This window comes from Drosophila biarmipes, chromosome 3L (assembly GCF_025231255.1).
Source record: "Drosophila biarmipes strain raj3 chromosome 3L, RU_DBia_V1.1, whole genome shotgun sequence".
NCBI lineage: Eukaryota > Metazoa > Arthropoda > Insecta > Diptera > Drosophilidae > Drosophila > Drosophila biarmipes.
Genome location: NC_066613.1, coordinates 21,256,071 through 21,282,287, shown reverse-complemented (window position 1 = coordinate 21,282,287; position 26,217 = coordinate 21,256,071). Strand labels below are relative to the sequence as shown.

General features: G+C 41.1%; 2 protein-coding genes across 2 annotated transcripts in view; one reads left to right on the top strand and one right to left on the bottom strand.

The window, feature by feature from the left end:
• LOC108034937 (whirlin) overlaps positions 1 to 26,217 on the bottom strand; it is a 33,718-nt gene that overhangs the window by 5,002 nt on the left and 2,499 nt on the right. Inside the window, exons 2-12 of the mRNA XM_050885790.1 lie at positions 15,431 to 16,280; positions 14,904 to 15,042; positions 13,582 to 13,712; positions 11,160 to 11,452; positions 10,084 to 10,404; positions 9,856 to 10,027; positions 9,669 to 9,779; positions 9,568 to 9,597; positions 8,223 to 8,317; positions 7,492 to 7,786; positions 6,772 to 6,843 (exon numbers count right to left, since the gene is read on the bottom strand). Coding sequence (XP_050741747.1) covers positions 6,772 to 6,843; positions 7,492 to 7,786; positions 8,223 to 8,317; positions 9,568 to 9,597; positions 9,669 to 9,779; positions 9,856 to 10,027; positions 10,084 to 10,404; positions 11,160 to 11,452; positions 13,582 to 13,712; positions 14,904 to 15,042; positions 15,431 to 16,267 — 2,496 coding nt within the window. The 5' untranslated portion in view covers positions 16,268 to 16,280. The remainder of the gene's footprint in view (positions 1 to 6,771; positions 6,844 to 7,491; positions 7,787 to 8,222; positions 8,318 to 9,567; positions 9,598 to 9,668; positions 9,780 to 9,855; positions 10,028 to 10,083; positions 10,405 to 11,159; positions 11,453 to 13,581; positions 13,713 to 14,903; positions 15,043 to 15,430; positions 16,281 to 26,217) is intronic.
• On the top strand, positions 2,284 to 6,587 carry LOC108034939 (uncharacterized). The gene is made up of 2 exons (XM_017110213.3): positions 2,284 to 2,639; positions 6,189 to 6,587. Exon 2 carries the CDS (start codon positions 6,204 to 6,206, stop codon positions 6,435 to 6,437), a length of 234 nt encoding a protein of 77 aa, XP_016965702.1. The 5' UTR covers positions 2,284 to 2,639; positions 6,189 to 6,203; the 3' UTR covers positions 6,438 to 6,587.

Here is a 26,217-nt window from a genome sequence, read left to right as displayed (position 1 = left end):
ATCAGTGTGCTAGGTTCAAAGAGAGATGGAAAGTAATAGATAACAGGAGGATTCTGTGGGTCTTGTGGGGTTCCTAGGTTATAGGTTTTGTTTTTAACTAGTCAAGCTACTTTTAAGTATTTTACTGGTTATATAGTTGAACTGGATACTTGTTGAAGATTTACGGGAGGTTACAGGTTACTACCATACGAAGTAACCATAACTACTTAGATGAACTATTTGAAGATGAGATCCTAACGACATAACTAAGGTCTTAACTAGAAAATGGTGTGTCTCTACAATCGCTACTGCTGGTATAGGTCTAATTACTTTTATTTTTGTATTTCTAGTTGAGCTAGGTTACTTATTTAAAAACCTTTATATTTAAAATGAATTTTCAAACAAATTTCTATATTTTCCTTGTAGCTCTTGGCAACAAATGTCGCCCAGCAACATGTTGCCAAACTGTTGAATGTTGCTGGCATGACTTAATTTTTAAGAGCATACTTTCAGGCCGCACTTAATTGTTCCCCGCTTAACTGCATAATCTGGGATTCAAACTACGCCCGCTATAACGCGTTTATTTGCTAATTAGCTTTGGTTATGTCAAAACTTGGTGAGGTAATCTTCTCGAAAGCTCCGTTGCATGGGCCTGTAATACGCCCACATTCACGTCCCCGCCTCTTGCGTTTCGGAAAATTATGCACACGAATCACCGGCGGCGAAATTAGTTAAGGAAATGCTTTAAAACAGAGTAGCCAGCTAAGTATTTACAAGAGTTTTTTGCTTTTTCTTTGGTTGCGATTGCTTCCTTATTGGTTTTTCCATTGTTTGTATATATTTATTTGGGTTTACATATGTATATATGTGTTTGGTGTGTGTGTGTTGGCTTGGTGTGTGTGTGAGTGTGTCGAAAAGATAGTTTCGAAAAGTGCTTAAAGTGTAACAAACGGCGAATGCAGCGAAAAACAAGCTTACCTGTTCCTGTTTCCAATTAATGCGATTTCCATCCATTGCGCATACGCAGCGTTGAGCGGTGGCGAAAAATAGAAGATTGAAAAACCGAAAAAGAAAAATTAATTACTCCGCTTAGTTGCTAATGAGCATCTTCTCTTTTCAATGCCAAACGCCAGCGTCTTTCTGGCCATCAACTCCGCACTCAGAGTCAGTAGGCAGAAAAAACAAATTTTCCATTTACGTCATGTTCAAGCCGAGGAAAACATAACAAAACCCAAGGGGTAAACAGAGAAATAAATAATAAAAACTGAGGGGGGGCCTGAGGGACGAAACAAAAAACCCCGCACAGCTGCAGTCGATGTCAGCTGCAGTATCCCACAGATACATTTTATTTATTTGTCACTCTAGTTCGAGCATTGCGTAAATCGCGCACTTATATCTCGGCGATATAATTGCAGTATAATTTTTAGTCATAAATATTGGCAGTCTTTGTCTATCAAATCGCCTGCCATTGTTGCTGTCGTCGTTGCGGGTAATTTTTTACATTACTAGGCCATAAAAAGTAGTGGGAAAACGTTCAGTGGCAAAACGTCAAAGAAAGCAAAACCCAACGCAACAACGAAAACCCCAGGATGGAAATGGTGTAAAAGCCAAGTCAACTCGAAAATGCTCTAGGAACTTTTAAGGTTTGCAATGCAGTGGGTGTTTCAAAATTTTAAAATATTTTTTAAAAGGGTCAAAAGATTTGGTTTCATTTCATCTTTAAAATATGCAAAGTGTACTTAATTTGTGTGTTTTTATTTACTTAAAAATCTACGTTAAATTAGTAAATGTCCAAAAACCCCTAAATACACCTTAATATTAACAAATTTTTATAAAAATCGACTGATTCTTGGTATAAAAAAAGAAGCTAAAATGAAATTTATGGCATATATTTATCAATGCTAATTAAATTAAATTTCTGTAGATGTTGGTTCTTAAATACTACCTTTAAATTTCCTAACATAATTAACATACGTATTCTAAAAGATGAGTAAATGTTTCTGTTTCTCAAAATGTTAAAATGTATTATTTATTATAGGCAATCCCTCCCATTCGAATTACTTACTGCCCAACTTGTATAAATTCTCTGCTCGAAATTAAATTGTAATATTCGTATTATAATTTAAAAAATAAAGATTCATCCGAATTTATTTTTAAAATTTATATATTATAATTTTAGAGCAAGTATTTTTTCATAACTATCTTTTTTTATTTATGTGTGGAAAAATCACCTTAATCCTCCCATTTTTAAATTAAAGGCATTTATTTTTATTACTTTTAGCGGCGGAAGTTTAGCTCCAATGCTATTTATATAACATTTCAAGGTCTTTTGGTATTTTGGTCAAACTCTCTAGCATCTGCCCACGACTCTGGTCAAAAAAGAGTAGCTCTGCTGCTGCGGCTGGCTGGGCATCGTCAACTTGGTTGGCTTTTGGCAGCAGCAGCAGCAACAAGAGCAGCAGCAACAACAGCAGCAGCAACATGAGCAACTACAACCGGGCAGCAGCAACTTTGGACTGGGCCGCAGCTCTACCTTCAGAAAAGTCTGCAGTTTCAGTCGCGCGACGTTGCTTCGAGCGTGAGGTTGAATCCCAGTCTTCAGAGGGCTTCGAACATACGTTTACCACCAGTTTTGTGCGGCCAACGAGCATCAGCCAAAAGTGCGTATAACCAGGCTTAAACTGAACGAGAAACAAGTTGCCCGTGGAGTTGACAAATCTCGCGTTTCGTTACATTTCGCGCTCTGTTTGCCACCGAATTATTGCATAAATAATATTATAGTTAAGCCTGCAGAAGTTTTGCCTGGCTCTTCTGTGGTTATATCATCGCAATTCGTTTTTTGGGGCCTCTTGCCAGAAGACAGACGCTGTTTTATTGCTTTGCATTTTGCATTCAATTAACCACTATTTCTCACCTTTTTCGGCTGAGCTAATTTCCTTTGTTTTCCATTTTTTTTTGTACCTTTTTTAATTGCCACAGCGAAGTTGAGTCGCTTTGGTTGATCTGTTGTCTTTCTTTTCTGCAATTAAGTGACTGACGGAAGTTGCTGGGGGGATTCTAGGTGGTTGAGACTGCGAAATAGTTGCTAAACATTTCGACCCAGAAAGGAGAAATAACAACGGCTGTCGGCTGTAGGGAAAGCCGAAAAGGTTCAGAAGAAATGCGCATAAAACACAGAACGAACGAAATGCTTTTAATGGCTTTTTGGACAGCCTTTCAGAGTGTCTCTGGGCCTAAGGGCACTGACAACTGACTAAAGTAATTGCCATTGGAAAAGGCATAAATAAGAATACCCCTTTTTCCGGCGGAGAAACTTAATGGAGATTGCTCCAATAAAAAACGCTGTTCCACATGTTCACAAAAAGGCAGCTCTTTAGGCATTCATCAAAATTGGTTTCAGTTAACCAATCATTTCCAGTCAACCACTGACCCACTTCTCATCCCAGCCGATCGACAAAATCAGAGCTAGAGATTTAATAAATTATTCTTAGACATTCGGTCAGCTGTCTGTTGCTTTATAGGTCAATGAGCTAGAGGTGCATGAGAAGCCGAATTATTCATACCCCAGTGTCACAACAAAGAGCTCAACATCTGACTTCATCGCTGGCTTAACAATAGTGTGAATACGACAACAAATTAAGTGTTCACCTTTTTTTTAACTTTTTGGAAAAGTTAAGAGAGAAAAGGTTCCGACTGGCAGAACCAGAAAAATTTCACCAGAACCCAAGGAACAACTTCGAGTTCAGCGTTTGAAAACCGGGAAGCACAACTTTCTCGGGAAAGAGAAAGAGAATTTTTCCGACAATAATGAAAACTTTCAGTCAATTGCCCGGCTGTCAGTCCATTTAACTGTCTCTTCCCCACGCACACATCATTTTTGTACCAATTTTCAATCATTTTCTGCGTCTTTTGGTAAGCTGCTCAGGGCAAGCATTTCAAAATCAATCAAATTTATGACTTTGCAACCTTTTGCAGCCGAGATGTGTGTTGTCGTGTTCGATGATGATGATTATTTTTTTAGCCACATCTTATTGGTAGTAGCTCAATTTTTGTAACTCGAATCGAAAAGCTGGCAGTCATCATTCATAGCACATGCCATTGACCTCGTTGTTCGTTGGGAGGCTGGGGGGTTTTTGGGGAACTGTCATTAGATACGCAATGGAGACGGAGAGGGAACTGAATTTGAGTTCAACATGGGTCCACCGCATCGATGGAGTTGCCCCAAAGCTGGATTTTATTAATGCCATTGCAAGGTCGAACAAATTATGCTTTTAAAAATTCAAAACGAATTTGGGCTTGCAAAACTGTCACCTATCGAAAAATGTCAAAGACAAGTCAGAAATGTGGAAAGATTAACAACTGTGATTGGTGGTATTTCAAAGAGTATGGCTATTTAAAGTCAGAAATAAATAAAGTAACTTAAGAATAAAAAATACTTGAATTGCTGGTTAATATATTTTAACATAAATGAGAAATTCATTTGCAATTATTGTTTGTGTAAAGATATAACCTTTAATTACGGAAACCTAAAACCTCTTCTTAGGGTATCTAGAAGGTAACTTAATTATCTGACCCCGGGGAACCCAGTCGAGTATAATGAACAATGTCAAAAGATGACAAGCTGTCCGGATTGCTAAAACAACCTAATGGATAGTCGTAAAAGAGTTTGTCATAACGGTTAATCAAGATTCAAGACTTCACACCTCCCCTTTTCCACCTCTCCAGCCCCCCTGCCTCAATTAAGGTTCTCATTATGATGGCTAAGAGGGTTCTCTATTGACAGAATGGGTCTTCAATCTGACAGGCAACCAACTGGGCCCCATAATTATTATATATTTCACACCAATTGAATTTGTAGACCGGATTCGGGTTTGTTTTTGTTTTCAGCTTCTTACTGGTTTTCGCTACGCATCCAAATGGTTTATTTACATTATAAACAACTTCGAATTTACTTTCCATTTACGTTTACGTTTGCTCTTGTACCTTATTTAGTACATTTCTCTAATGACCCACTTTTGAGTCGTTTTTTTTTTTTTTGGTCTCGGGCCGATCTCCCGCTCCCAATCCCGCTCCCGTGCCACCGCGATTTCTATCCCCCTCTCTGGGTCCCTGTAAATTCGAAAAAGTGAGTGTCCCATAAGCCAGACAAGCGACATCCAACAAAAAGTTGTTTGTCAGTTGTAGTTGAAATCAAACTGGTTACTCAGCTGCCGTCTGGGTCGGCTCCGTCCATCGTTCATTGGCCATCGACCATTGGACCATCGGTCAAGCCGGCCCAAATGGTGTCAGCTGTGTAAACAGGGCTAAGCAAGCGGATCGCAAGCCGTTTAGTGCCCCTCAGATCTCCTCAGATCTTCCCCTACTGCCCCACCATCAAATCCAAATCAATTTCGTGCGAACCAAATGAAAATCCTGCCCTGAACTTGACTGCCGTCTCGGCATGTGATGCGGTTGAACGCCTTTTGCGGAAATTATTGCAATTTTCCTGTCTTGTCTTCTAGCCAAGCACACCACATACCGAACATTGGTGTTTCGGCGGTGAGTTTACTTTCACTTTTGCTGCACTTACTCAACAAGTTGCGGGGGAGAGCCGGGTGGCCTGGTCGGCGAAGTTTGCTCAAAGGGGAAACATTCATCAAGAGATTGAAGTACCAGACGTTTCCCTCTAAATCAAATAAGAACTTGAGTGTATAACTAAAGTTAGCTGTTCATTAAAATAGTTATTCACTGCAGCCGAGTTCTGTTTGCAAAGAAATTACTGGATAGTTGGGATTTCTTGGAGTTACTATGCAGTTTCTTTGGGAATCTTTGTGTCACTTTATATTATCATAATTTGTACGGAATTGAATCATGAACAAAATAAGATTACCTCATTGAAAACGTTTCCAATAACAATTTTCATAGTCCCTTGAGGTAACTTAACACTATATATAACCTCAGAATAAAAGTATATCTGATTTCCACCTACAAATCCCTTTAAATATCATTTCAAAACACCACTTCATTAGAACTTGCAATTAGAATTGAACTGGTTGGCAAACTTTACGCTCGATATCCCAGGACACCCAGGGCTCCCAACCCTTTATTTATTTTCCCTGACTTTTCCCATCGAGTGCAGCGTCAGAGCCTCAAATAAAGTCCACTCCACACTGATTGCAACTTGGCCAAAGAACAACAAATCGTTTAAACAAATCAAACATCATCAACAGGCGACGGGCGACAACATGGAAACCTATTTGACGGAGATCAAACAGTTGCGCATACCACGCCCGAAATTCGAGCCCAACAGTTGCCATCAGCAGCACCACCATGCGGTGGCCACCACCGCGACCACGCCCATCCAGCCGCCCCCGCCCCTGCACCACCGCCAGTGGCGACACTTTGTGCGACCCTTCACGCCGCCCCGCGATTACCATCTACCCATGGTGGCCGAGGGCTCAGTGCACGACAAGATGTGAGGAGGTCTCTCCGGCTAGGCAAACATGCTGCCCGTACACATAACCCCATATAACCCATACATAGGTTATAGCGCTTAAGTCTAGTGTTAGTTAGATTTACATACTATAGATACAGTTACAGATACAAAGAATAAAGTATGCAAAAAATGAGTGGGTGTATCCTTAAAGGTACAGTTTCAAGAGGTAAGTTCTAAAAGTGTGTGCTGATCATGAAATGAAGCTTCATGAAATGAGCTAATGGAAGATTTTGAGTGTTTATAGTTTTGAGAACTGCTGTGATAGTAACCCCCTTGAATAACCTACTACAAAAATCGCGATCTCTTCGCTTACTCACCGCATCTGGTTCGTATTCCGGCAAAAGGGTTTCGCTACCCCGGCGAGTTCTGTGCTCATCACAGCCGTATTCCTAAGCCGGGATAAAAGAATTTACATCATATATATTGTTCGGCGGCTTAAATGCTTTTCTGCTGTTGACCAACTCAGTTTGGCACTGGTCTTAATGCGACTTAACAGTATTACAACACTCAATAGCCAATTGGACAACATTTAAAAAGGAAGTACAACATAACCGGAAAAAGAGACGAAAACGTAAACATAAACCACATTGAGCAGTTGGACGAACATGGAAAAAGATTTAAAACTATAAAAAACGACAATGAACGGTACACGCAAAGAGAGACAACGATACAAAAAGATAGAGATACGAAGATAAACACTCTAAAGATACAAAATAAAGTAGAGAATACACGACAGACAGACAGAGAGCTGGAAATCTTAAATATCGGCGATTCATAGCAGAATGTCAATTTTTTCTGAATCGAAAACCTAAAATAAAATAATATTTTAAGAGCCTAAGAAATACATAATAGAAATAGTTGAGTTTTGGAAAACTTTCTTAGAAGACTCGGTGAGTACTTTTTATAGAGAAGCTTAAAATCGAATGCTTGGAGTTAGAGAGATCTTTTCAGGATTTGAAAATTTCAGACTAGAATAGCTTGAGGAGAAGTGAAAATAGCTTTGCTACCCTATGCGCCCTACTCGTTTCGGTCCTGACCTGTTGCTGATTGTCTTTGGCCTGCTTGAATTTCAATTGACTTGGTCCCAACGGATAGTGGTGATGACGACCAGATCCCACGTTGCCTCCGATTCCGCCTAGATGACGCAATGAGGCATGATGGGGTTGATAATGTGGCTGCTGTTTCAGATGTTGCTGCTGCTGTTGTTGCTGTTGTGGAGGCGACAATGATGATGAGGACTGGTTGCTGGCTGTCTGATAATGTGATGCTGGCTGTGAGCGATGCAGTATGGGTCCCGCCGACATGGGCCGATGGGGCAACTGTAGTGCGGGTCTATCGTATACATATACACAGGTCAGTTAAGAGTTATGGTGGGTGGGCGGAAGGTTCGGGAGCAGTGTTGGAGATTCCCTATATATATTTTCCTAGCTGTATAACTTAACTATAGAATTAATAATCGTACGACCTTTTAATATGCCTGGAAATAGACTTTTTAGATATTGAAAAGCAATAAAAAGTTGAAGCTTTTTCTATGCAATACATATTTATATAATACTTTTGTTTACGCGTCAAACGACAGTTGTCTAATCATTTAATCTAACTCAAGTTCTAAGCTTCTTCACTATTATTATATAACTTTCAACACTATACTATAACTACCCTTTCCAACACTGTTTAGAATGAAACTAGGAAACTTTGGGATTGGAACACTTTGGGATTCGGATATTTCGGGATATGGGATAGGCATTTTCGGCTATTGACTAGGTACCGTTTGTGTATATCCGTTACGGTCATGCCCAGGCCCGAGTCCGACGAAGGACTCCGTCCGGTGGCGGCTATTATTTCCAAATCGTCGGCTGTGACCTGTTGGGGAACGGAACGGAATGGTACGGAATGGAACGAAACGAAACGAACGATTTGGTTTGCATACGATTCAGAGCGAGTGAGACAGTGACAGCTGAACAGTTTGAGAGTGAGTAGGTGAGTGATAGGGGTTCTAATCTAGGCTTCCGTAGAATTCTACCGAGCATAGACAGAGACAGAAAAAGGCAAATAGAGCTAGACAGAGATAGCGTCTAAGAGTCAGAGTTGGAGAGCGACAGAGATAGAGTGTCTGGGAGTGCATTCGAAGTTCTGTCGATAGGTATATGCATATAGTGGTGCTGATTCTTCGTGACTGTAGTGGTTTTTTTGGTTATTCCTTAGGTGCATTTTCGGTGTGGGATTACATAGATTCGATGTGATATTTCACAGTAACTTTGTTACTTAAAAGTATTACTAAATTTAAAAATAACTATGTTATCTAAGTGACACTTTGTCACAGACCATATTTGTATTTACAACTACAGTTTAGCTCATTAAGAGTCAACTGTACTTTTGAACATAATCAAATTGTCACGAATTTCCCCATTGTTTGTAGTCGAATTTCTTCCGATTTTGCTTAATTTACATAAATCCGCCAACTTCTTTTTCTTATTGCTAGAAATTATGTAAAAACTTTGCCGCTACAATGTAACTAAAGTTGTTTCTATGTATTGTATGTATAAGTGTTTTGTTTTGGAAAAATTGACATTCGATTTTATTGTTTCACTTGCCAAGGGCCGAATCGGAAGAAAGCGAGTTTCTGAAAGCTTTGTCGAAAGGAAAATAAAATTAAATTACATGCAACATCTGGGGAAATAAAAGAAGCATTAACTGGTTTAGAGTTGGGTGGCTAAGGAAAGTATCAAGTGTATCTCGTTCAACAATTAAACTACAAGTTTTGTTTGGCTTTTCTTTTGTCGAGTGTTATTTGTATTTCGTCTACAGTTGAAACAGATAAATTTAATGTAAAAGTTACAAACATACAGTGACAACAATTATCAACGACAACAGCAAGAAGAGAAAGATATACTAAACAATAAACATTTATTAAGGCGATAGATATATAGTAAGTAGAGTAGATATAGACGACTAGTAGACAGTGGATCGGTTGAACAGTAGTCAACGTTTGGTTAGAGTTTATTTGGCTGAACATGCTCAGTGTGTATAGTTTTTGGGATAGAGAAGTGAGTCTCTCTTAACTAGGTATATATTGTGTCTGTGTCGTAGAATAAATCTTCTAAAAAGCTTACCGGCAAATCACGGGCGGGGTCTCCCTTACGCTGTAAAAGATAGAGAAGAAGATAGAGATTACATAGGGTATAGACGAAAATATGGTTTTATTCGGTCTTACCCTATGCCTATCCACGCTATAAGGATCGCGTTCTCTGCGATAGACGAGCTCATCGTATCGCGTGCGATCCTCGGGGAACACCAGTTCCCGTATCTCCGTCACTAGCGTGTGCTGGAAGTAAAGAGAATATTTTATTTATTAAAATAAATATATTAAAAAACCTCTTCCTTAGTCCCTAAAAACTCACCTTTTCGTACGTATCTAACATCTCTAATAAGACGGCAACAAAGGCATCTATGGTCATTGCTTTCGCACTATACTCGGCAATATAGTAGGAAAGGCTTGCAAAGTGATGACGGGGCAGCAGGGAGCGCGCCTTCTCCTCCACCATGGTCGCAATTTGACCTTTTCGGCGTGCTCTGTGCGGGATCAAAATTTTGTAGAACTCGAAAGTAGGTTTCTTGGGTGGACCCACCTTGTGCCCGTTGGACTGTAGGCATCCCAGGGCTCCATCTCGATGGAGGTGCAGGAGTGCGGCACCTTGCCCACGTCCCGTATCACCAGCGACATGCGCTTGTGGTACTTCAGTTGACCCACCGCCTCGTCGTGCGTCACATCGAGAAAGGACTGCCCGTTGACCTCGAGGATCTCGTCGCCGATCATTAGTCCCGAACGATCCGCCACACTGTCCTTATCCACGCCTGTGACGAAGATACCCAGGCCGTACTCCACGCCGCCACGGATCATCAGGCCGAGGGATTGACCGGGCTCGATCAGCAGCTCCACACGACGTATCCTGGTGGGTTGGTAAGGGGTTAATCATTTTTAGAAATCCTAGAGATCTTGGTTTCTGTGTGTTTGATTGTCTTATGACGTATGCTTTCCTTAAAGGTGAACCAAATTCTTTTAAGTTTATGGCTTTCATAAAGTTTCCACAGTTTACAAATTTTTAATTTAATATTATTTTTGGTAGCTAAATTTTTTTTTTCAAACTGCGGATTATTAAATGGTTAATATTCCTGCGAATATTTAAATGGTTGTCAGCATAAGCAGCTTTCCAGTTCGAGGAGCTACGTATTGTCTTTGCTGACACTCTGCCGACACATGCACAGTATACAGCATAAGTAGAACCACAAATGGTTGTCAAAATATTATACTTTCTATTTGTGCTTTCGATAAATTTAAAAATCTATTTAAACAAATATTTTTTTCCGACATCAAGATATTTAAGTTGTCAATGAGGAGTTTAAAATTTCAAAAATACCCAATAATTTATAGATACTTTTTGGATTAAAAGACATATGCATGTGGAAACTTGGAAATGATCTTGAGAGATTTAAGAATGGAATATTACTAAAAAAAACTTTAATTTGAAGGTTCTTTTTTAATTTGTAAGAAATATGCATGTGTAAAGTTAAAAATGATCTCAAGGGATTGAAGAGTTAGAGATTACCTATACCCCCTTAATTTATACACCTAAGATACTTTTCGGATTTTAATATAAGTGTATTTGGAAACCTGGATACAATGAATAGTATATAGGGTACTCACCGATCCCGTCGCTCGCTGCGCCTGCCCCCGTACTCCATGGGCGGGGAGGCGGGTCGTCCGTGGCGGTCCATCCAGGAGCAGGTCTGGCGGAAGGGCAGACCCGCCCCGGAGGCCGCCGCCGCCGCCGCTGCTGCCGCCTGGTTCTGCGGGTGGAGGGGGGGTGCCATCGACGCGTACATGGGGTCGCGGGAGGGCGGACCGAAGCCGTGGAGCGGGGCGGTCGAGTTCAGAGTGGGCGGCGCTCGCACCGTCATACTGATTTGACGTGACGATTTCAATATCTGCACACATCTCTGCGTTAAGAAAAAATGTGGCAATAGAAGAGACACAAAAAAGAGTGGACAGATGCGAGCAGAACGGAACGGAATGAACCAACAAGAAGATAGAAAGAGCGAGAGCGAGGAAATGGAGCCAAGTACTAAATGAAAATTAACAAAATTAAATCGAAGTTTGCAAATTGCTAGGACAAAAACGTGTTCGTAGAGTGGTAGCGGAATTTTCCGAAATTTTCTCCAAATGATTTATTAACTTTAACTTTCTGAAAAACCCCCCCAAGGCCCCCGCCTGACTTGCATTTGTCGCCGGGCTTTTGCGGTCTAGTTTTGTTGTCAGTTCTGCCATGTAGTGTCGCTTGCCACAATTTGCCGTCATTATTTTAATTGTTTCTGACCAAAAAACTAATGTGAGAATGTGCAAAATTGTGTTTGGTCCAAGGACGAGGACGAACGGGGGCAGGTGGTGCGGGTGCTGTGTGCAAATTGGTCTGTGAATCCCCACAGGTGTTGTCCGTTTTCCGGGGCTTTCGAGCTTCGGTCAGAGTCTTAATTTTTCGGCTTGCGGTCGACTTTCCCTGGGGCTTTTCCAACCCACTGCACCCATTTTTGATAATCTTGTAAAGTTCTGTCAATCTAAAATGCAACGCCATAAGCTTTTATGGCTAAATTCTCTGTCATTCAGCATTTATAATATCAAATCCTTTTGAGTTTGGGTTTTTCCTGCTAAAAGCATGTAAAGCTCAAATGGAATTTTTAAAAGAAATGGAAAGCAAAGCCAGGTCTTCTACCTAAGTTGCAAAGAGAAACGCCAGTCCGGTCAACTAAAACTACCAACCAATAATAGTCTAAAGAATAGAGCAAAAAAACGAAATATACTCAAAGAATTCGGATACAAAATGCGACTAATCTATTGCCAATTTTTTCTCGGTGTATATTTGTATTAGTGTATTATTGATTTTATTTTCATGGTTTTTCTCAAATGTATGTTCGTATTTGGTTTAGTAATATTCATACAAAACTGTATCAAGTGCATAAAGATTCATATACTTGTAGAGGAAACAACTACGAAAAATCGCTCAAAGCAGACGGCCATCGATCCGGGGAAATGGGGAAAATGTCAATCTACCATATATATTTGCATTTGAGTTTCCTTGCTGCCAAACAAGTTCTGTCGAAAACGGTTAAAGTTTAAATTGATAGAAAGCGTGGGAAACGGCACACCATGTGCCAGGCCAGAGCCTTCGTCCTTTCGCCTTCACATATAGTAATATGTTTGAGAATGAATTATATTGACTATCATAACGTGTCACATAAAATATTCCACAATAAATTGACTTTCGTTCTTGGGCAGCTGCCATCGTCGGTGAGGGCTGAGGAAATCCCTTTCTTTTGGCCAATACTCTGTCAAGTGTCGGCCATAAAAGACGATGGTGGCCTACTGAACACAGTTTACTCGTTGTGCGGCTATATAAATATGTGGCATGCTGGCAGGCTTGATGGATAGAACCCCATTATGGGCAACTATTAAGAGCCAGCGATTGACAAACTGAGGCTGCCGATACACCAGGACGGCCTGGCTACAGAATCGCATTAAAAATCAATAAAGTGTACAATAAAATTAGATATTTTTTGATGGAAGAAACAATTTTGACAAGGCTGTCAGGGTCGAACGAAAGGCAGCAGGGACCTAGACTGTGGACAAGAGGAAAAAAGCTAAGTGGATTGACTCTAGAAATATTTTAAATTGCTCTCCGTACTTCTATTCATTTTTATTTTTTAACCAGAATTTGTTAAAGTAAACTTGAACCTAGTTGGCTCCACTCAAAGTGCATTGCAATTTTTATAGAATTTCGACCAAGCTGTTTTCTAAGCTTTTCGAAGAATAACTTTTTTCCTCCATACTTGAATGACATTTTTGGCTAATATTTTGTCAAAGGAAAAACCGAACCCTAGTCCATCAATTTCAATAATCGACAAAAATGTATTTTTGGCAGTCCAAAGGACCCCCTCCTTTCTCCCCACATTGCCGTATGCTTTAATCGATTTTTGTCTAAGTATAAATAACATTAGCTACTACAAAATATTTAATAAAGATCAAAAGAGATATAAATATTTATGCGGGCGTAAATATTCTGTTGGATGCTCACCTTCAGCGCCTCCTCGTGATTGATTGAGGTGAAGGGGGTGCCGTTCACCTCTAGGATTGTATCACCGGGTCGCAAACCGGCGCGCTCGGCCACCGAATTTTCCTCGATGCGTGAGATGTAGACGCCTAAGCCTGGACCAAAAAAAAAACAATGGGAAAAATAGAGGAGGTGCGGAGAGGAAATCAATTAGCCAGCTCGGCTCACACACTCAATTTTTAATAAAAGTTCCCCCCCGCAACCCCCAGGCTAAAATCACCCAGACCCCTTTTCTTTCACAGGCCTCTGTGTTTTTCCTACTTTTTGGTCGATGTTTTTCATTAAGCTCAGCCATTTTGCAGGGGATTGAGGATGGAGTGCGGCAGCCATTTTATGTTTAATTTATAAAGCACGTGTGTCTGTGTGACCGAGTGTGAGTGTGCACAATGGTGGCGAGGTAAAGAAAGGGGGGAAAACTACGGAGGAGAAAGCGGGAGAAAGGAGAAATGAGAAGGGGCGGTGCAGAGGCGAGAAAAAGAAAAGCCTGCATACGGGGGCAACTTAAATAGATTTTTATCGATTTTAAAGCCGTCCGCATATTGCAAACTAAAAATAAATTCTACGCCAGGAAATGGGAATGATGGGCGAAGGGCAAGAGGAAGCTACAAGAGGCAGTGGTGGGAATCGGGGAAGAGAGGCAGGAAAAGCTGGTTAGCCAAAAAGGTAGTCAGGTGCAAAATGCACTTGGAAATGTCAAAGCTGCTGGCGGTTTGTCACACACAAGCATGCACGCCAATACACGTGGTTACTGCCACACGGACGGACACACGCCTCTCGGAGACCCGGACAATAAAACGAAATTGAAAACTAAATTGCACCTAAGAGCTTCCCGGGCCAAAAAGGAACTGGCAGGGCAAGCAGGTGGACCATCAACCAAAGCGACTGGGCGTGACATCGAATCAAACAGCAAGGGGCGTGCCAGCAGATGGGTCGTAGGGGTGAGGAGCTGTCGGGAAATAGCAGTTCCTTAGATTTTTTGGCTACGCGCAGGGCTCAATATATTGTTCCAACTAAAGCTACCATTAGCTTGTTATATATCAACGAAACCCAAAGATATACACCCACGAATAGAATATAAGCCTTGAAGTTCCCGAAAGTGCGCGAATTAAATAACCTTTTTATAGAGTACTGTGACAAAAGTATAACTATCAGTATATATTTGTAAATTTTCTTAGGCTGTTATTTGTGTTTGGACTTTTTTAAAATCACGTATACGCCCCAGGTCGCTTATAGCACAAACATTGTTAGTCTAAGTCCTAGTACCACCAACTAATCCCCTTACTCACCTGAGTCTTTGCCTCCTTTGACACAAATGCCGAATCCATGATCGATTTGCTGGTCGCGCGACATGGAAACGGTTCGCGTCGTAAGTTCGTGGATATTAGGGACACTGCGATCCCTTTCCCGCTCCCGATCCCGATAAATCTAAAAAAAATATAGAGACTCATATATTATAATATTACAGAAATAAAAGTTAATCATTAGTAAATATAAAAATTCTTAACCAAATATGTATCATTGAACCTAATGTTTTTCAAACAATTTACAAAATATACCAATTTCAAATTCTTTAGACAATAAAAGCATTCTGTAGTGTTTGATTGATAGAAATGATATCAGGTTTAAGCTTTTGGAATAAATTTCCATTGGATATTTAAGCTAATGTTAACATAACTTCCATTAAAGATAAAAACGGATATCATTCTACAGTTTTTCAAATATACTATTCATTAAATATATCTTTAAAAATCGAAATTCATTTTTCTTTTTTAATTTTCCCCGTGAGCTGTAAAGCTTTTCTTTGGGTACCCACCTGGTGGGTGGTGGAGGGCGGACTGCTGGCGGGGCTCCGCCTGCCGGTGCGATCCCGATCCCGCGTGCCGCCGTTGCTGTAGTGGTAGCTACTCGTAGGAACTGATGACGACTGGGTGGCGCCGAACATGCGGAGCACCTGCTCCGGCGAGATGGGCCGCTTCTTGTTGCCATTGCTGCTGGCGTGCTGGCCCATCGAGCGTCCGCTGGCCGCCGTCGAGGTGGGCAGGGTGCCCGCCGTTCCAGCGGCCATGTGGCTGGCGGGTGAGGAGCTGAGATAGGCGCTGCCACGCCCCGGCAGTGAACCGCCCTTCGTGGGCACGCCCGCCGAGTTGAAGTAGTAGTGCGGCGAGTGGGGGCGCTCGATGATCGTGTAGGAGGTGCCCGGCGGCGAGTAATAGAGTCCGGATCGACCGCCGGCACCGCGCAGCGAACTGGTGCTGTTGCCAACGCGTGATCCTGCGGCTGCCGCCGCCGCCGCCGCTGCCGCCGACGATCCGCCGTAGGGTCCGCTGCCCGGCGGCGGACTGATCATGCCGAAGGCCAGACCAATGTCCTCCGCCTCGAAGCTGCTCGGACCCGGCGCTCCACTACCGCGCAGGTGGTGACCACTGAGGCCCGCCGATCCGCCCGTCGGCACGCTCGACGACGACTGCGTCCCGCCCAGAGAGGGCCCAAGGCCAAAGCCGGCGGCTGCCGCTGCGGTCGCATTGTATCCGTAGGGTCGGGCACTCCATCGCGAGGGTCCAAGATCACAGAGTTCGGCATAGTCGTTGCCAGCTGCGCTCATTGTCAGGGGGTCGCCGTCGTATGGAATGCCACTGCCCCCAAGGCGCATTACACTGCTGGAGCTGGAATGGAAAGGAGAGGAAGCCATTAAATATAGGGTCCAAATACTATAAAGTATCTTTTAAATGCAGTTAAACAAGGACAAATTAGGGCATTTTAAATATTGTTAAAATAATTTGGTGATTGAAGTAATATTTTTAAAAACTATGTTTTCATAACTTTATTTACTCATAGATATTTACTTCACTAACAAAGGGATTAATAACTCAAATTCCTTTTTAACTACTACCAAGACAGCCCTTCAAAATTAGGATTCCCATGCCTGAGCCCATTTGGCATGCGTTTATGAAGGCCTAATCGACCCCCTCTCTCGAAACAGGTACCACCCCACCGGAATTGGGTTAACACACCCGCTCCTCCATCCAATCTGCGATGCCTCGAACAACTTTTGTTTGCGTACGCAGGACGCTAAGCCGCAGCTCAGACTGAGCGCCGCATTCAGTGCAAACAATGGCTTAATCTCCAGAGTCATATGGCATACTGCTGCCCCTCATCCTCCGCCGTCAGGGCCGTAAAAACAGACACACACACGCGGACACACTCATTTGCACACGCTGCGAAATCAATGGGAACTTATGCCCCGTGCTTCATTATTTATGTGCCAACTTTGGTTGGCAAAACAAAAACAGGCCAGCACAAAGGCAACAGCAGCTACATGGGCCACGGGCCCCACTCCCGGAGGAGGAGAGCTCTGCCCCGTAAACCATCCACACATTTTCACACCGTTGCGATGGCATGGAGGCTCCTCCGCACTCATAAATAGTTGAAAATTGCCGTGCTCACACATTGCCACTCACTTAGCCGTGGCCCTGGTATTAGGATCAGGAGTGACGTGCACACGATGGCCGTGCCGCGGCACTGGCGATAGAATATTTTCAATTTTACCGGCTAAAAGCAAAAATTCATTGATAGCCCTTGAGAAGTGAAGGGTTAGACTAAAAAATATCAGCGGAATAGAAGGAACAAAAGTAACATCTCTTTTTAAAATTATAGGATGAGAAATATTCCTTAAAAGTAAAGTATTTTATAAAAAATTGCATAAAGAAAATACATATTTATAAAAAATTTGAATTTAAAATTTAATAATTTATGGGGCTAGACAGCTTAGAGAACGTTGACAACTAAAAACCCATATGATAAAAAAAAGAATAAGAAAAAATAAATTACTAATAAAAAAGTAAAATACATAACAAAATCTAGACATACATAGGTATGTTCATTTAAAGTTCATAATCTTTTTTTAAATGTTTTATGTAATATTTTAATATTACTATTTTTGACTCCGGAAATATTGATCCCTAGTTTTTAAAAACTCAATACTGCGCTTAAAATTGAAAAATTGCAACTATTCAACTTGCAACCATTCCAACTTCGACCTCTCTCTCCCGTATAGTAAAAGGTGAATTCTTCATTTAATATTTATTACAAGCCCCTCAAATCAAATACAATTTATTTTTAAAAGTTCAAGTCAAAACGGCGAAATCGAATGGCAATCAATGGGAAGTTCCTTAACATTCCATCAGGCCGTCGCGTTCAATTAAAAACTTGCCCATCGATTATGTCAATAAAAGTTGCATCAAAGCCATAAGCGAAACGCTTTCGATTAATCGAGTGTGAATAGCAAATAAGTTTCGAGTACTCAAATACTCGTGCGTGTGTGCTTGCACTTATTTATATATTCATTTTTCCCCTTTTTTTCGGATTTGTGTGAGTTGTAAAGTTGTGTGGGTGCGTGGAGGGGGTGGGAAATGGGTTGGAGAAAGGTAAAGTGCACTTTCAGCTAAGCGCTGAAGAACAAAGCGCCGGCCAATTTGGTTTGACGCTTAAGCGCACTTAGCGGTCGACCATTGGCAAACACAAATACAAGCGCAAACAAAAACTCACAAACACAAATTCACTAACACCAGCACGCAAACAGGACATGCCAGGCACGCACACTGGCGCAGCCTAGTCACAAGCACACACACACACACAGGGACACCTAACTACGTAATGGCTGGTAATTGTGCTTACGTCTAACAAGCAGCCAATAATGTCCTTTTTGATTTACCGATACACATTTGCATTTCTTTCTGCCGCACACACACAACAAATTGGCAAGCGGACGCCATTACAAATGAGGCTAACACACACATATGTGCTGGTGCCAATGTATTTTGTATAAATATCAATAGGAAGCATCAGCAGAAGCTTCCCTATATTACCCAGATATGACAATAAATTTCTCTGCGCTCTCCCTCTCTGCCAGTCTCTTTTGTTTCTCTCACTTTCTTTTTTCATCTTCTTGTATTTTGTTTTATTTTATTTTATTTATTTTTCTTTGTGTTCTTGTTGCTGCCTTGGCTTTGTTAGGGAATAAACGGCAAAAACAGCATGCTCCAAACGTATTTACTCATGACCTTGCCACAGCACAGCCAGCACTCACACACAGTCGTCCAAGGATCGCACACACACACACCAGCAGCACACTCGCAGTTCACAACCACAGTTGCCGCCGCTTGGCGCTGGCGCTTGTCACAAGGACATTTTTCATGTGCGCAATGTGACATTTTTCGGAATTGTTAGTCTGACTCTGGTTTGTGCCAGGCAGCCAGTGGAGAGTGCATGGATGGACCGTGTCATGGAGTAGCGAATTCAGCCAATGGCTTTTGGTTTTTTTCTAAAATTAATCAATCACTCCAAAAGCTGTTTGCCAATACATATTTTTCAAGAAAGAAAGAAAAGACCTTTCTGTAAATATAATTGTTTCTGTTATAAATATTATGACATTTATTTTAAGACCTTACATTCAAAACTGCTTATCAAAAGATAGATTTTTTAAAAATAACTCATCTGTAGATAACATTTTTTCTGTTAAAAATAATATGACATTTAATTTACATCCCCTTCTTAGGTACTGCACTCTTCAAAAGGTTTTGAGTAGTTTGAACATTGCTAAATATTTATTTTTTTGCCTATAAAATAATAATACTTTATATTTTCTTTTGTACTTTTATATTTTCTTCTATTTCATCCCCCGAAAAGTAAGCCCCTCCCAATAAAATATGATAACTTTTTCCATTCCTCAAAACAAGTCAGTATCCGAAAAACCCATCAGAGGCTTCTTCGCTTCGGCTTTCAGCTCCTTAATCGACGTTCCCCGGAGTGCCCTATGAGTCTTTCTGCATTTCTGCATTTTTTCAAAGTCCGAGCCCACTGTTCTGAATTCCAATTCACTTTTTTTGTCTACTCCCAGCATCTGGCACTTTGTTGTAACCGTTCGCTGTTGTCACTGCCACGCCCCCTGCTCTCGCCCCCTCTTCGCCATGGACTCTGGTTTTTGCTGTTGCTGTTGTTTGATTTGAAAATAAGTTTTGTATATTGTTCACTCCAGTTTTTATGGCTCTCGAGCCTAGGTAGTTTGCATGTACCCTCTAGTTGGGTCTACACAGGAAGAAGGCTTCGAAACAGGGGTCAAGACGATTTTATAGCATGTTGAACATAAATGTTATTTAGCCAACCTACATAGATTGTATTTATTATTTTATTTATAATATATTATTCTTTACTTATGTACAAATGCACTTTAGGGAGGATGTACTTCAATTTTTTTTCTGTGTTTCTGTGGGCTTGTGTCTTTTATGCATTGCCCTTTTTGGTCCAATGCTCAACTGCGATTGCAGTTGTCGCAGTAGTTGTTGTTTTCCCCCGAGTTGTGTGCATTTTTAAAATAATTGCTAAGCACATTTCGATGTTTGAGTATTTGCATACGAAGTGCCCACACACACACACACGCGCAGACTGAAAGGAACAGGAAGAAAGGAGGGCCCCCAAATGTATGCTATGGTATGCAAAAGACTTTATTTCAGCGCGAACCCTTTTTCGCTTTGGCATACATAATTGATGTTTAATATGCGGCTGGCATTTAACGTTCAGCTTTTCAAGTGCGCTTAATAGTTACCAGAGGCATATTAAAACATTAACCAAAGCTGCAGAATTTCGCTAAGGCCCCGGGCATTCATCAACTTTCATCATCATCAACGGTCTCGTTTTTTGTTTTTGTTCTCCTCTTTTTTGGCGGTAAATTTCTGGGGAAGTAATTATGATAAATGCAGGATATACACGAGTGCGGGGGCCGTTTGGCGAAGCGGCATGTCGAACTTGTAACTGGGTTAATTGCGCGTAAATAAAAGGCAGGTAGCGCACGGGGAACATGTGCCTCGCCCATTTCCCATTTCCGGTGCGGCTGTCAATAAATCTCGAACAAGATCTCGGGGCATTTTGATAAGCAAAGCACAAGACTTGAGTTACGTGACTTTGTCTTGTTTACTCTGCGTACCAGCTCGCATGAAAATGTGTGTATATTCACTTTACTTCGCCAGCTTTATTCTTGTTAAAATGCTGATAAGATAATGCAGCGTGCTGGTTGGGAGTTGAGAATTATATGTTATTGCTGAATCACTTAATAAATAAAAAGTAATTATGCAACTTATATGCTGTTTTCCTATTCAAACCAAGAAGAGTCTCTTGATTTCTAGCCTCTATGTACTTTATGATAAATCAGGCATCGAACATTTTAATATAAAATGATTTTCCTGATTGCCATGCATTTGATAAGCTTTCACTACTGAACATTAATAAAATATCATTATGCACTGCTAGACATAGCCAGCAATAATTATTTATTTAATCTGATTATGGGATGCAATTGAAATTAAGCATGCCGAAAGTCATATCCTTGTTCAAGTCAAAGTTTCAAATACATTTGTACGAGCATAAATTCATATTGATTGGCCCGCAGGTGGAAGATAATCCAAGGACACATCGCACTCGACTCTGAACAATGGCGTCGCTCCTTGTGCCAGGATGCCAAGTAGTACAACACAACAAAGCTATCGCATACATAATGGAAATGCACTTGTTCATTTATTAATCAGCTTTGATAAGGCTGCGGATCAAATACCTGAAGCCTTTGAATATCAGCACGCCTCGCAGCCAAATGCTTATTGATAACTATTGTCAATCAAAAATTAAAGAGTCAAATGGGGTTTTAAATAAATCTCAATAAAAGAAAAAATGGTAAACTGTTGGAATGTGATGTTTCATTAAAGATACTGCAATGCCAGAACCTAAATATTTTTCAGCTACTTCCTTGTAGGTATACTATAACCAGCATATACGAATTTGTCCACATGTCTTTCCGCCCTTTTCGGTGGCTTTTCAATTTTCTTTTGCCAGCACTGAGGGTGTGGTTTTTCCTAAGATATTCCTCCAACTGAAGCGTCACGTAGACGACACGAAGCCAGAAGAAAATCTGCTATAATAAGATATGCACAAATGCACATGCATAAGTTAGGGCAGACCGTAGGAAAATCGCCCAAAGAAACCCGAAACGTGGAAACGCTACAACAAACCAGGCCCGAAAGAAGAACAAACCAAGTTGACTTACATGTCAACTATTGATTTTTTAATTAAATATTAATGAAGCACGAAGAACGGCAACGGCAACGGCGACGGTAAAAATGGCACAAAACACGCTCGAAAAAGCGCAGAAGGGAAAAGCTGAGCAGGGAAGTGGAACGCCTTTAGGTATGCTACAAAAAACATGACACACAAAGAGGGTAGCAGGTGAGCTACGGAGCTGCGGAGCTAGGGAGTCGGGTATACAAAATATACGGGCAAATTACGAATTTTTAATCACACGTCGCGTTTGTTATATAAGCGGGAATATCAAGTCCCCGCCAAACCAAAAAAAAAAAATTAGGTAGAAAAAAGCGAACAGAAATCAAATAAAATAAATATGCAAAGCGTCGTCTCGCTGTCCCTACAACCACCGCACAGCCCCATTTCCCGCCCATATTTCCCTCTTTTGAGTAGGTCGTCTATGCACAGACACGCAACTACACTGATAACAAAATTACATTGAATTTCGGTGATATTATATTTTTTAGTTAAAACCTTGTTGATTTTGTATCTAAAAGGTGCGTGTAAGTAAGACGAGCTAGAAACAATATTAAAAAGAAATTGTCATAGCAGACCTTAAAAAATAACAATCATAAGAAATTTGTTTGTATATTTCCAATTTTTTTTACATTTGTTAGTATTTCCATCTCTATGTTTTTACCTCCTATTACAAATATATTAGTTAGCCAGGAGAAAAACGCAGAATCGAAGAAGGAACTCATGACAATATAGCGGGATGGGACTATTTGGCGTTGACATATCCTTAAGAAGGATGAAATTGAATAAATACAAATTTTTCGTTTTACACACCAATTTACCCTACTCTTCGATTACAGTAGTACTTATAGTTTTCTCTCAATGCACAGGGGCGAAAAGTCGGAAATGTGTGGAAATGTAAAAGGCAAATGAAACTAACTGGGGAAGCCAGGATCCGGGGCCTGACCGGGGAGTGTGTGTGCCAACGAGAGACAGGACAGCCGGGACGGGCTGGCATTTCCTACAAAACGCAGAGCAGCATTTTGTCCAGTCACGAAAAGTTTGGTCTAGGCAAAGACAAAAAAGCCAGCGAGCACACACAAAAAGCGGCGCGCTATACACACGTACCGCTGAATGGCCCGAGTTCGGGTTAGCAAGAAGCTCTCGAGTCGACAAAGTCTCAAGTTGAATGAAGAACTCACGCAACTTACACACAAGCCCAAAGGTGGGGTACCACAGAATACCCCTCTAACACATTATGCCGGGCAGGAATTCTAGTTGTTTTCCTTTGCGTCGCTGGCCATGTTTACGATGTAGCTGGGACTAAAGAATTGGTGCATTTGAAAATTGAAATTTATGACGGGAATAAATAACCATAAATAACAGGAAGCATAGGAACACAGCAAGCGCTGAGGCGTTGAAAGTGTGGTATCAGTATATATGTTGACCTAGGGTTAAATTACCATACATCTCAATTATGAATCAATTTTATCAACCAATTCTGCCTGAGGCCTGTCATTCGTTTGTCTTTGCATTAAAGTGCTGATGGGCTTTATTCATTTTTCCATGACTCTCCTGCAGGATATGCCACTTAATGTGGCTTGCCAAACTGCTGTCTATAAGCCCCATAATTATTGTGTCAGCTAACTGAAAGTTAATAAACCAGCCATTGTCATGAAAATAAAATCCAAAAATAGACCGCCAGACCAAATGGGGCACGAGCCAAAATCAATAATAAATACATAAACAGGCCAAACAATGGCGCACAGAAGAAAGACAGAAGAAAAACCATTGCCACGATGAGCTGTGGAATACTCTGCAAATCAAGTGCAAAAACTAATAAATAATAAATTCATAATACCCTCTTTAAGTTGTTAGTTTCACTGACTTTAAAACTCCTTTGAAGAATAATTTAGTAAACAAATAATTATTTATTTCAAAAGAATTCCAGGTCATTATAAACACATAAACACACATAAGCTACTTCCAGTTTATTTATTCAGAAAATGAAATCTCTTGAATCATTTTAGGAAATTCAGAATTTGTCCTAATAAACATATTTAGTATGGGGCACAAAGAGAGATATTTATTATTTAGATGCCTCACGTTTGTGCAGTTTAGACTTGCCTCTCGAGTTTTGGCAACCCCGCAGTGCAATAAATAATACAGCGTTTTATCGGAGTCATCATAATCGTCGAATTGCGTGGGCAAGCCCCAGACTTGGAACCTCCCTAGCTGCACCACAAATAAGGATAATAAGCCAGCAATTAGTGTCACCGATAGACTCGCCGAAGAGACAAACAGAAACATGGCCCAAAGCCAAAGCCAAAACCTTCAACCCATTTAAAGCAATTTTCCCTGGGTAGAAAATAAGGAGAGTAACAAAAAAAAAGGTTAAACGGGGCGCTCGCACAGACGCAAATCTATTATCCTACATCCTTTTTAGCTTCTACGGTAGAAATTGAAAATGGGAATAAAAAGAGAGGGAAGAAAAGTTGCAAGGACAAATCGCAATTCCAGTTTTATGAATATTTTTCTATTTGCCTATGGAAAACTGCTGAATGGTCCTTGCCTTATCAAGACCTCCTTTTCGACGCAATTCAATGGCCAGAGGTGGAGGAAACTTTCTTAATACAAGATACTTAAAGGACTCGCACACGCTTGCAGAAAGCGGCGGAGTCCGACATTCAATTGCCACCATTCGGATATGAAGGATATGCCATTTATAATGTGGGTGTGTGTGTGGGTGAGTGTGTGGGTGTGTGTGTGGGTGTGTGTGTGGGTGTGTGTGTGGGTGTGTGTGTGGGGGTGTGTGTGTGTGTGTGTGTGTGTGTGTGTGTGTGTGTGTGTGTGTGTGAGTCCTGGCAGAACTCAAAGCGAAAGTCTTAAGTGAATTAAGAGGAAAACTTGCAACATTTCTAAGACAACCCCAAGCCGCCCCCGACCCCAAAGTCCTCCATCAAGGTTAGCCCACTTAATGAGCTCTTGAAGTGTTCAAGTTTGAGTTGGCTAAATACATATAGTATATATATGCGAGCATGAACAAAAAAAGGATTATTTGATATGGTAGCCCCGCCTCCCGTTTAGGCATTTCCCTCCGACTGGACACCTGTGTCCACCCACCACCCCTCATTCGCCCCCGTAGGCTCCAAGATTGATTGTTATGCCACCGAAAACTGAACGCAGAAAGGGCTCGGCTCCTTGGCTTGGGCTGGGAGCCACTTAATGATTGCCAGCCAGAAAAGATTGAGGATGGTGCGAGGTCAGGGAGAGTGGGAAAGTGGGGGAGTGCTTTCTCTGGGCGGGGGTGTCACCCACACCCTGCGTTATACCATAAAACAATTATTGGAACTTCTTTCTTTCACCTTCCCTTTTCGCTGCGTAGGGTTGGGTTTTTGGGCTTAGTTTATGATGGCTGTAATTAAAGTTTGGGACTGGGCAGCGGGTCACGTAACTTCATATCGATAGCAGATATATCAACATAGAAAACCAATGGGGCTAACCAATGACTGTCAAAAAAGAATCTAGTTGTAGTCCCTTAAATCCTATAATTACTCTTGATAAGTTGACTTTTTGATAACTTTTTATTATATCTATTAATCACTTCATCTTTTCTTGTAACCATACATTGCAAAATAGGTATTTTATTTTCTTCAAAAAAGAAAAAATTAAAATGCAAGATCTAACTGGCTGCAAAGATACTCAAAACAAAGACACTACCCAATTCTAGTATCTAAACAACAATTTAAGTCTCCAGACTTTTAAACCTCACCCACCTTGACCTACAAAGATATATAGTTTCTCGCTATGGGCATTATTAACGACAGAGTGTCAACAAAAAATTCGAGTAAGATATTAATAACCTAAAAAACACACTCGTGGCTGACACTTGCCGGCCACATGGGCTGAGGCTGAGTAATAACTATTTAATGAGTTTGTGTCACAGCTCGGCGTTGTTGGCCAGAACAGAGTAACTTGGCCGTGAACCAAAAACCAACTGCCGTCATCGGGAGAGCACTACCCTCCACTGACGCCATTTAATTAAAATTTGCGCCTAATTAATTGCCGAAAAATGCCGAAAATGGAAGCGCACAGCCTGACAGGACATTGGGTGTACGTGGCGTATGAGTGATGTTTGTCTGTTCAAATTTGCTGCTGTTTGATTGGGGCTCAGCGCACTAATTGAAAATGAAAATTTGATTTTTCACATTCCTGTGGTCAGCACATTCAACGTGCAGCTTGCATCATTGATTTCAACGGCTAAATTTACCTCAATTATGCCAGAATTATTATTATTTTTAAGCCCCGACCATCGCTGAGCAGCCAAAAAGTATGCAACACTTTGGTTGGCCTCCAGTTTTTTCGGTTCGCTGGCATCATTTTAGCTCTGCATAATTGATGGCTGAGCTTTTAATTGAAACTGAGTTATGGTTATTACGAGTGTAGCGCCCAGAGGGGTCTGAATCGCAGAGAAATTTATGCAAATTAAGACTACACCGAGGGCGGTCGCAATTAAAGGCA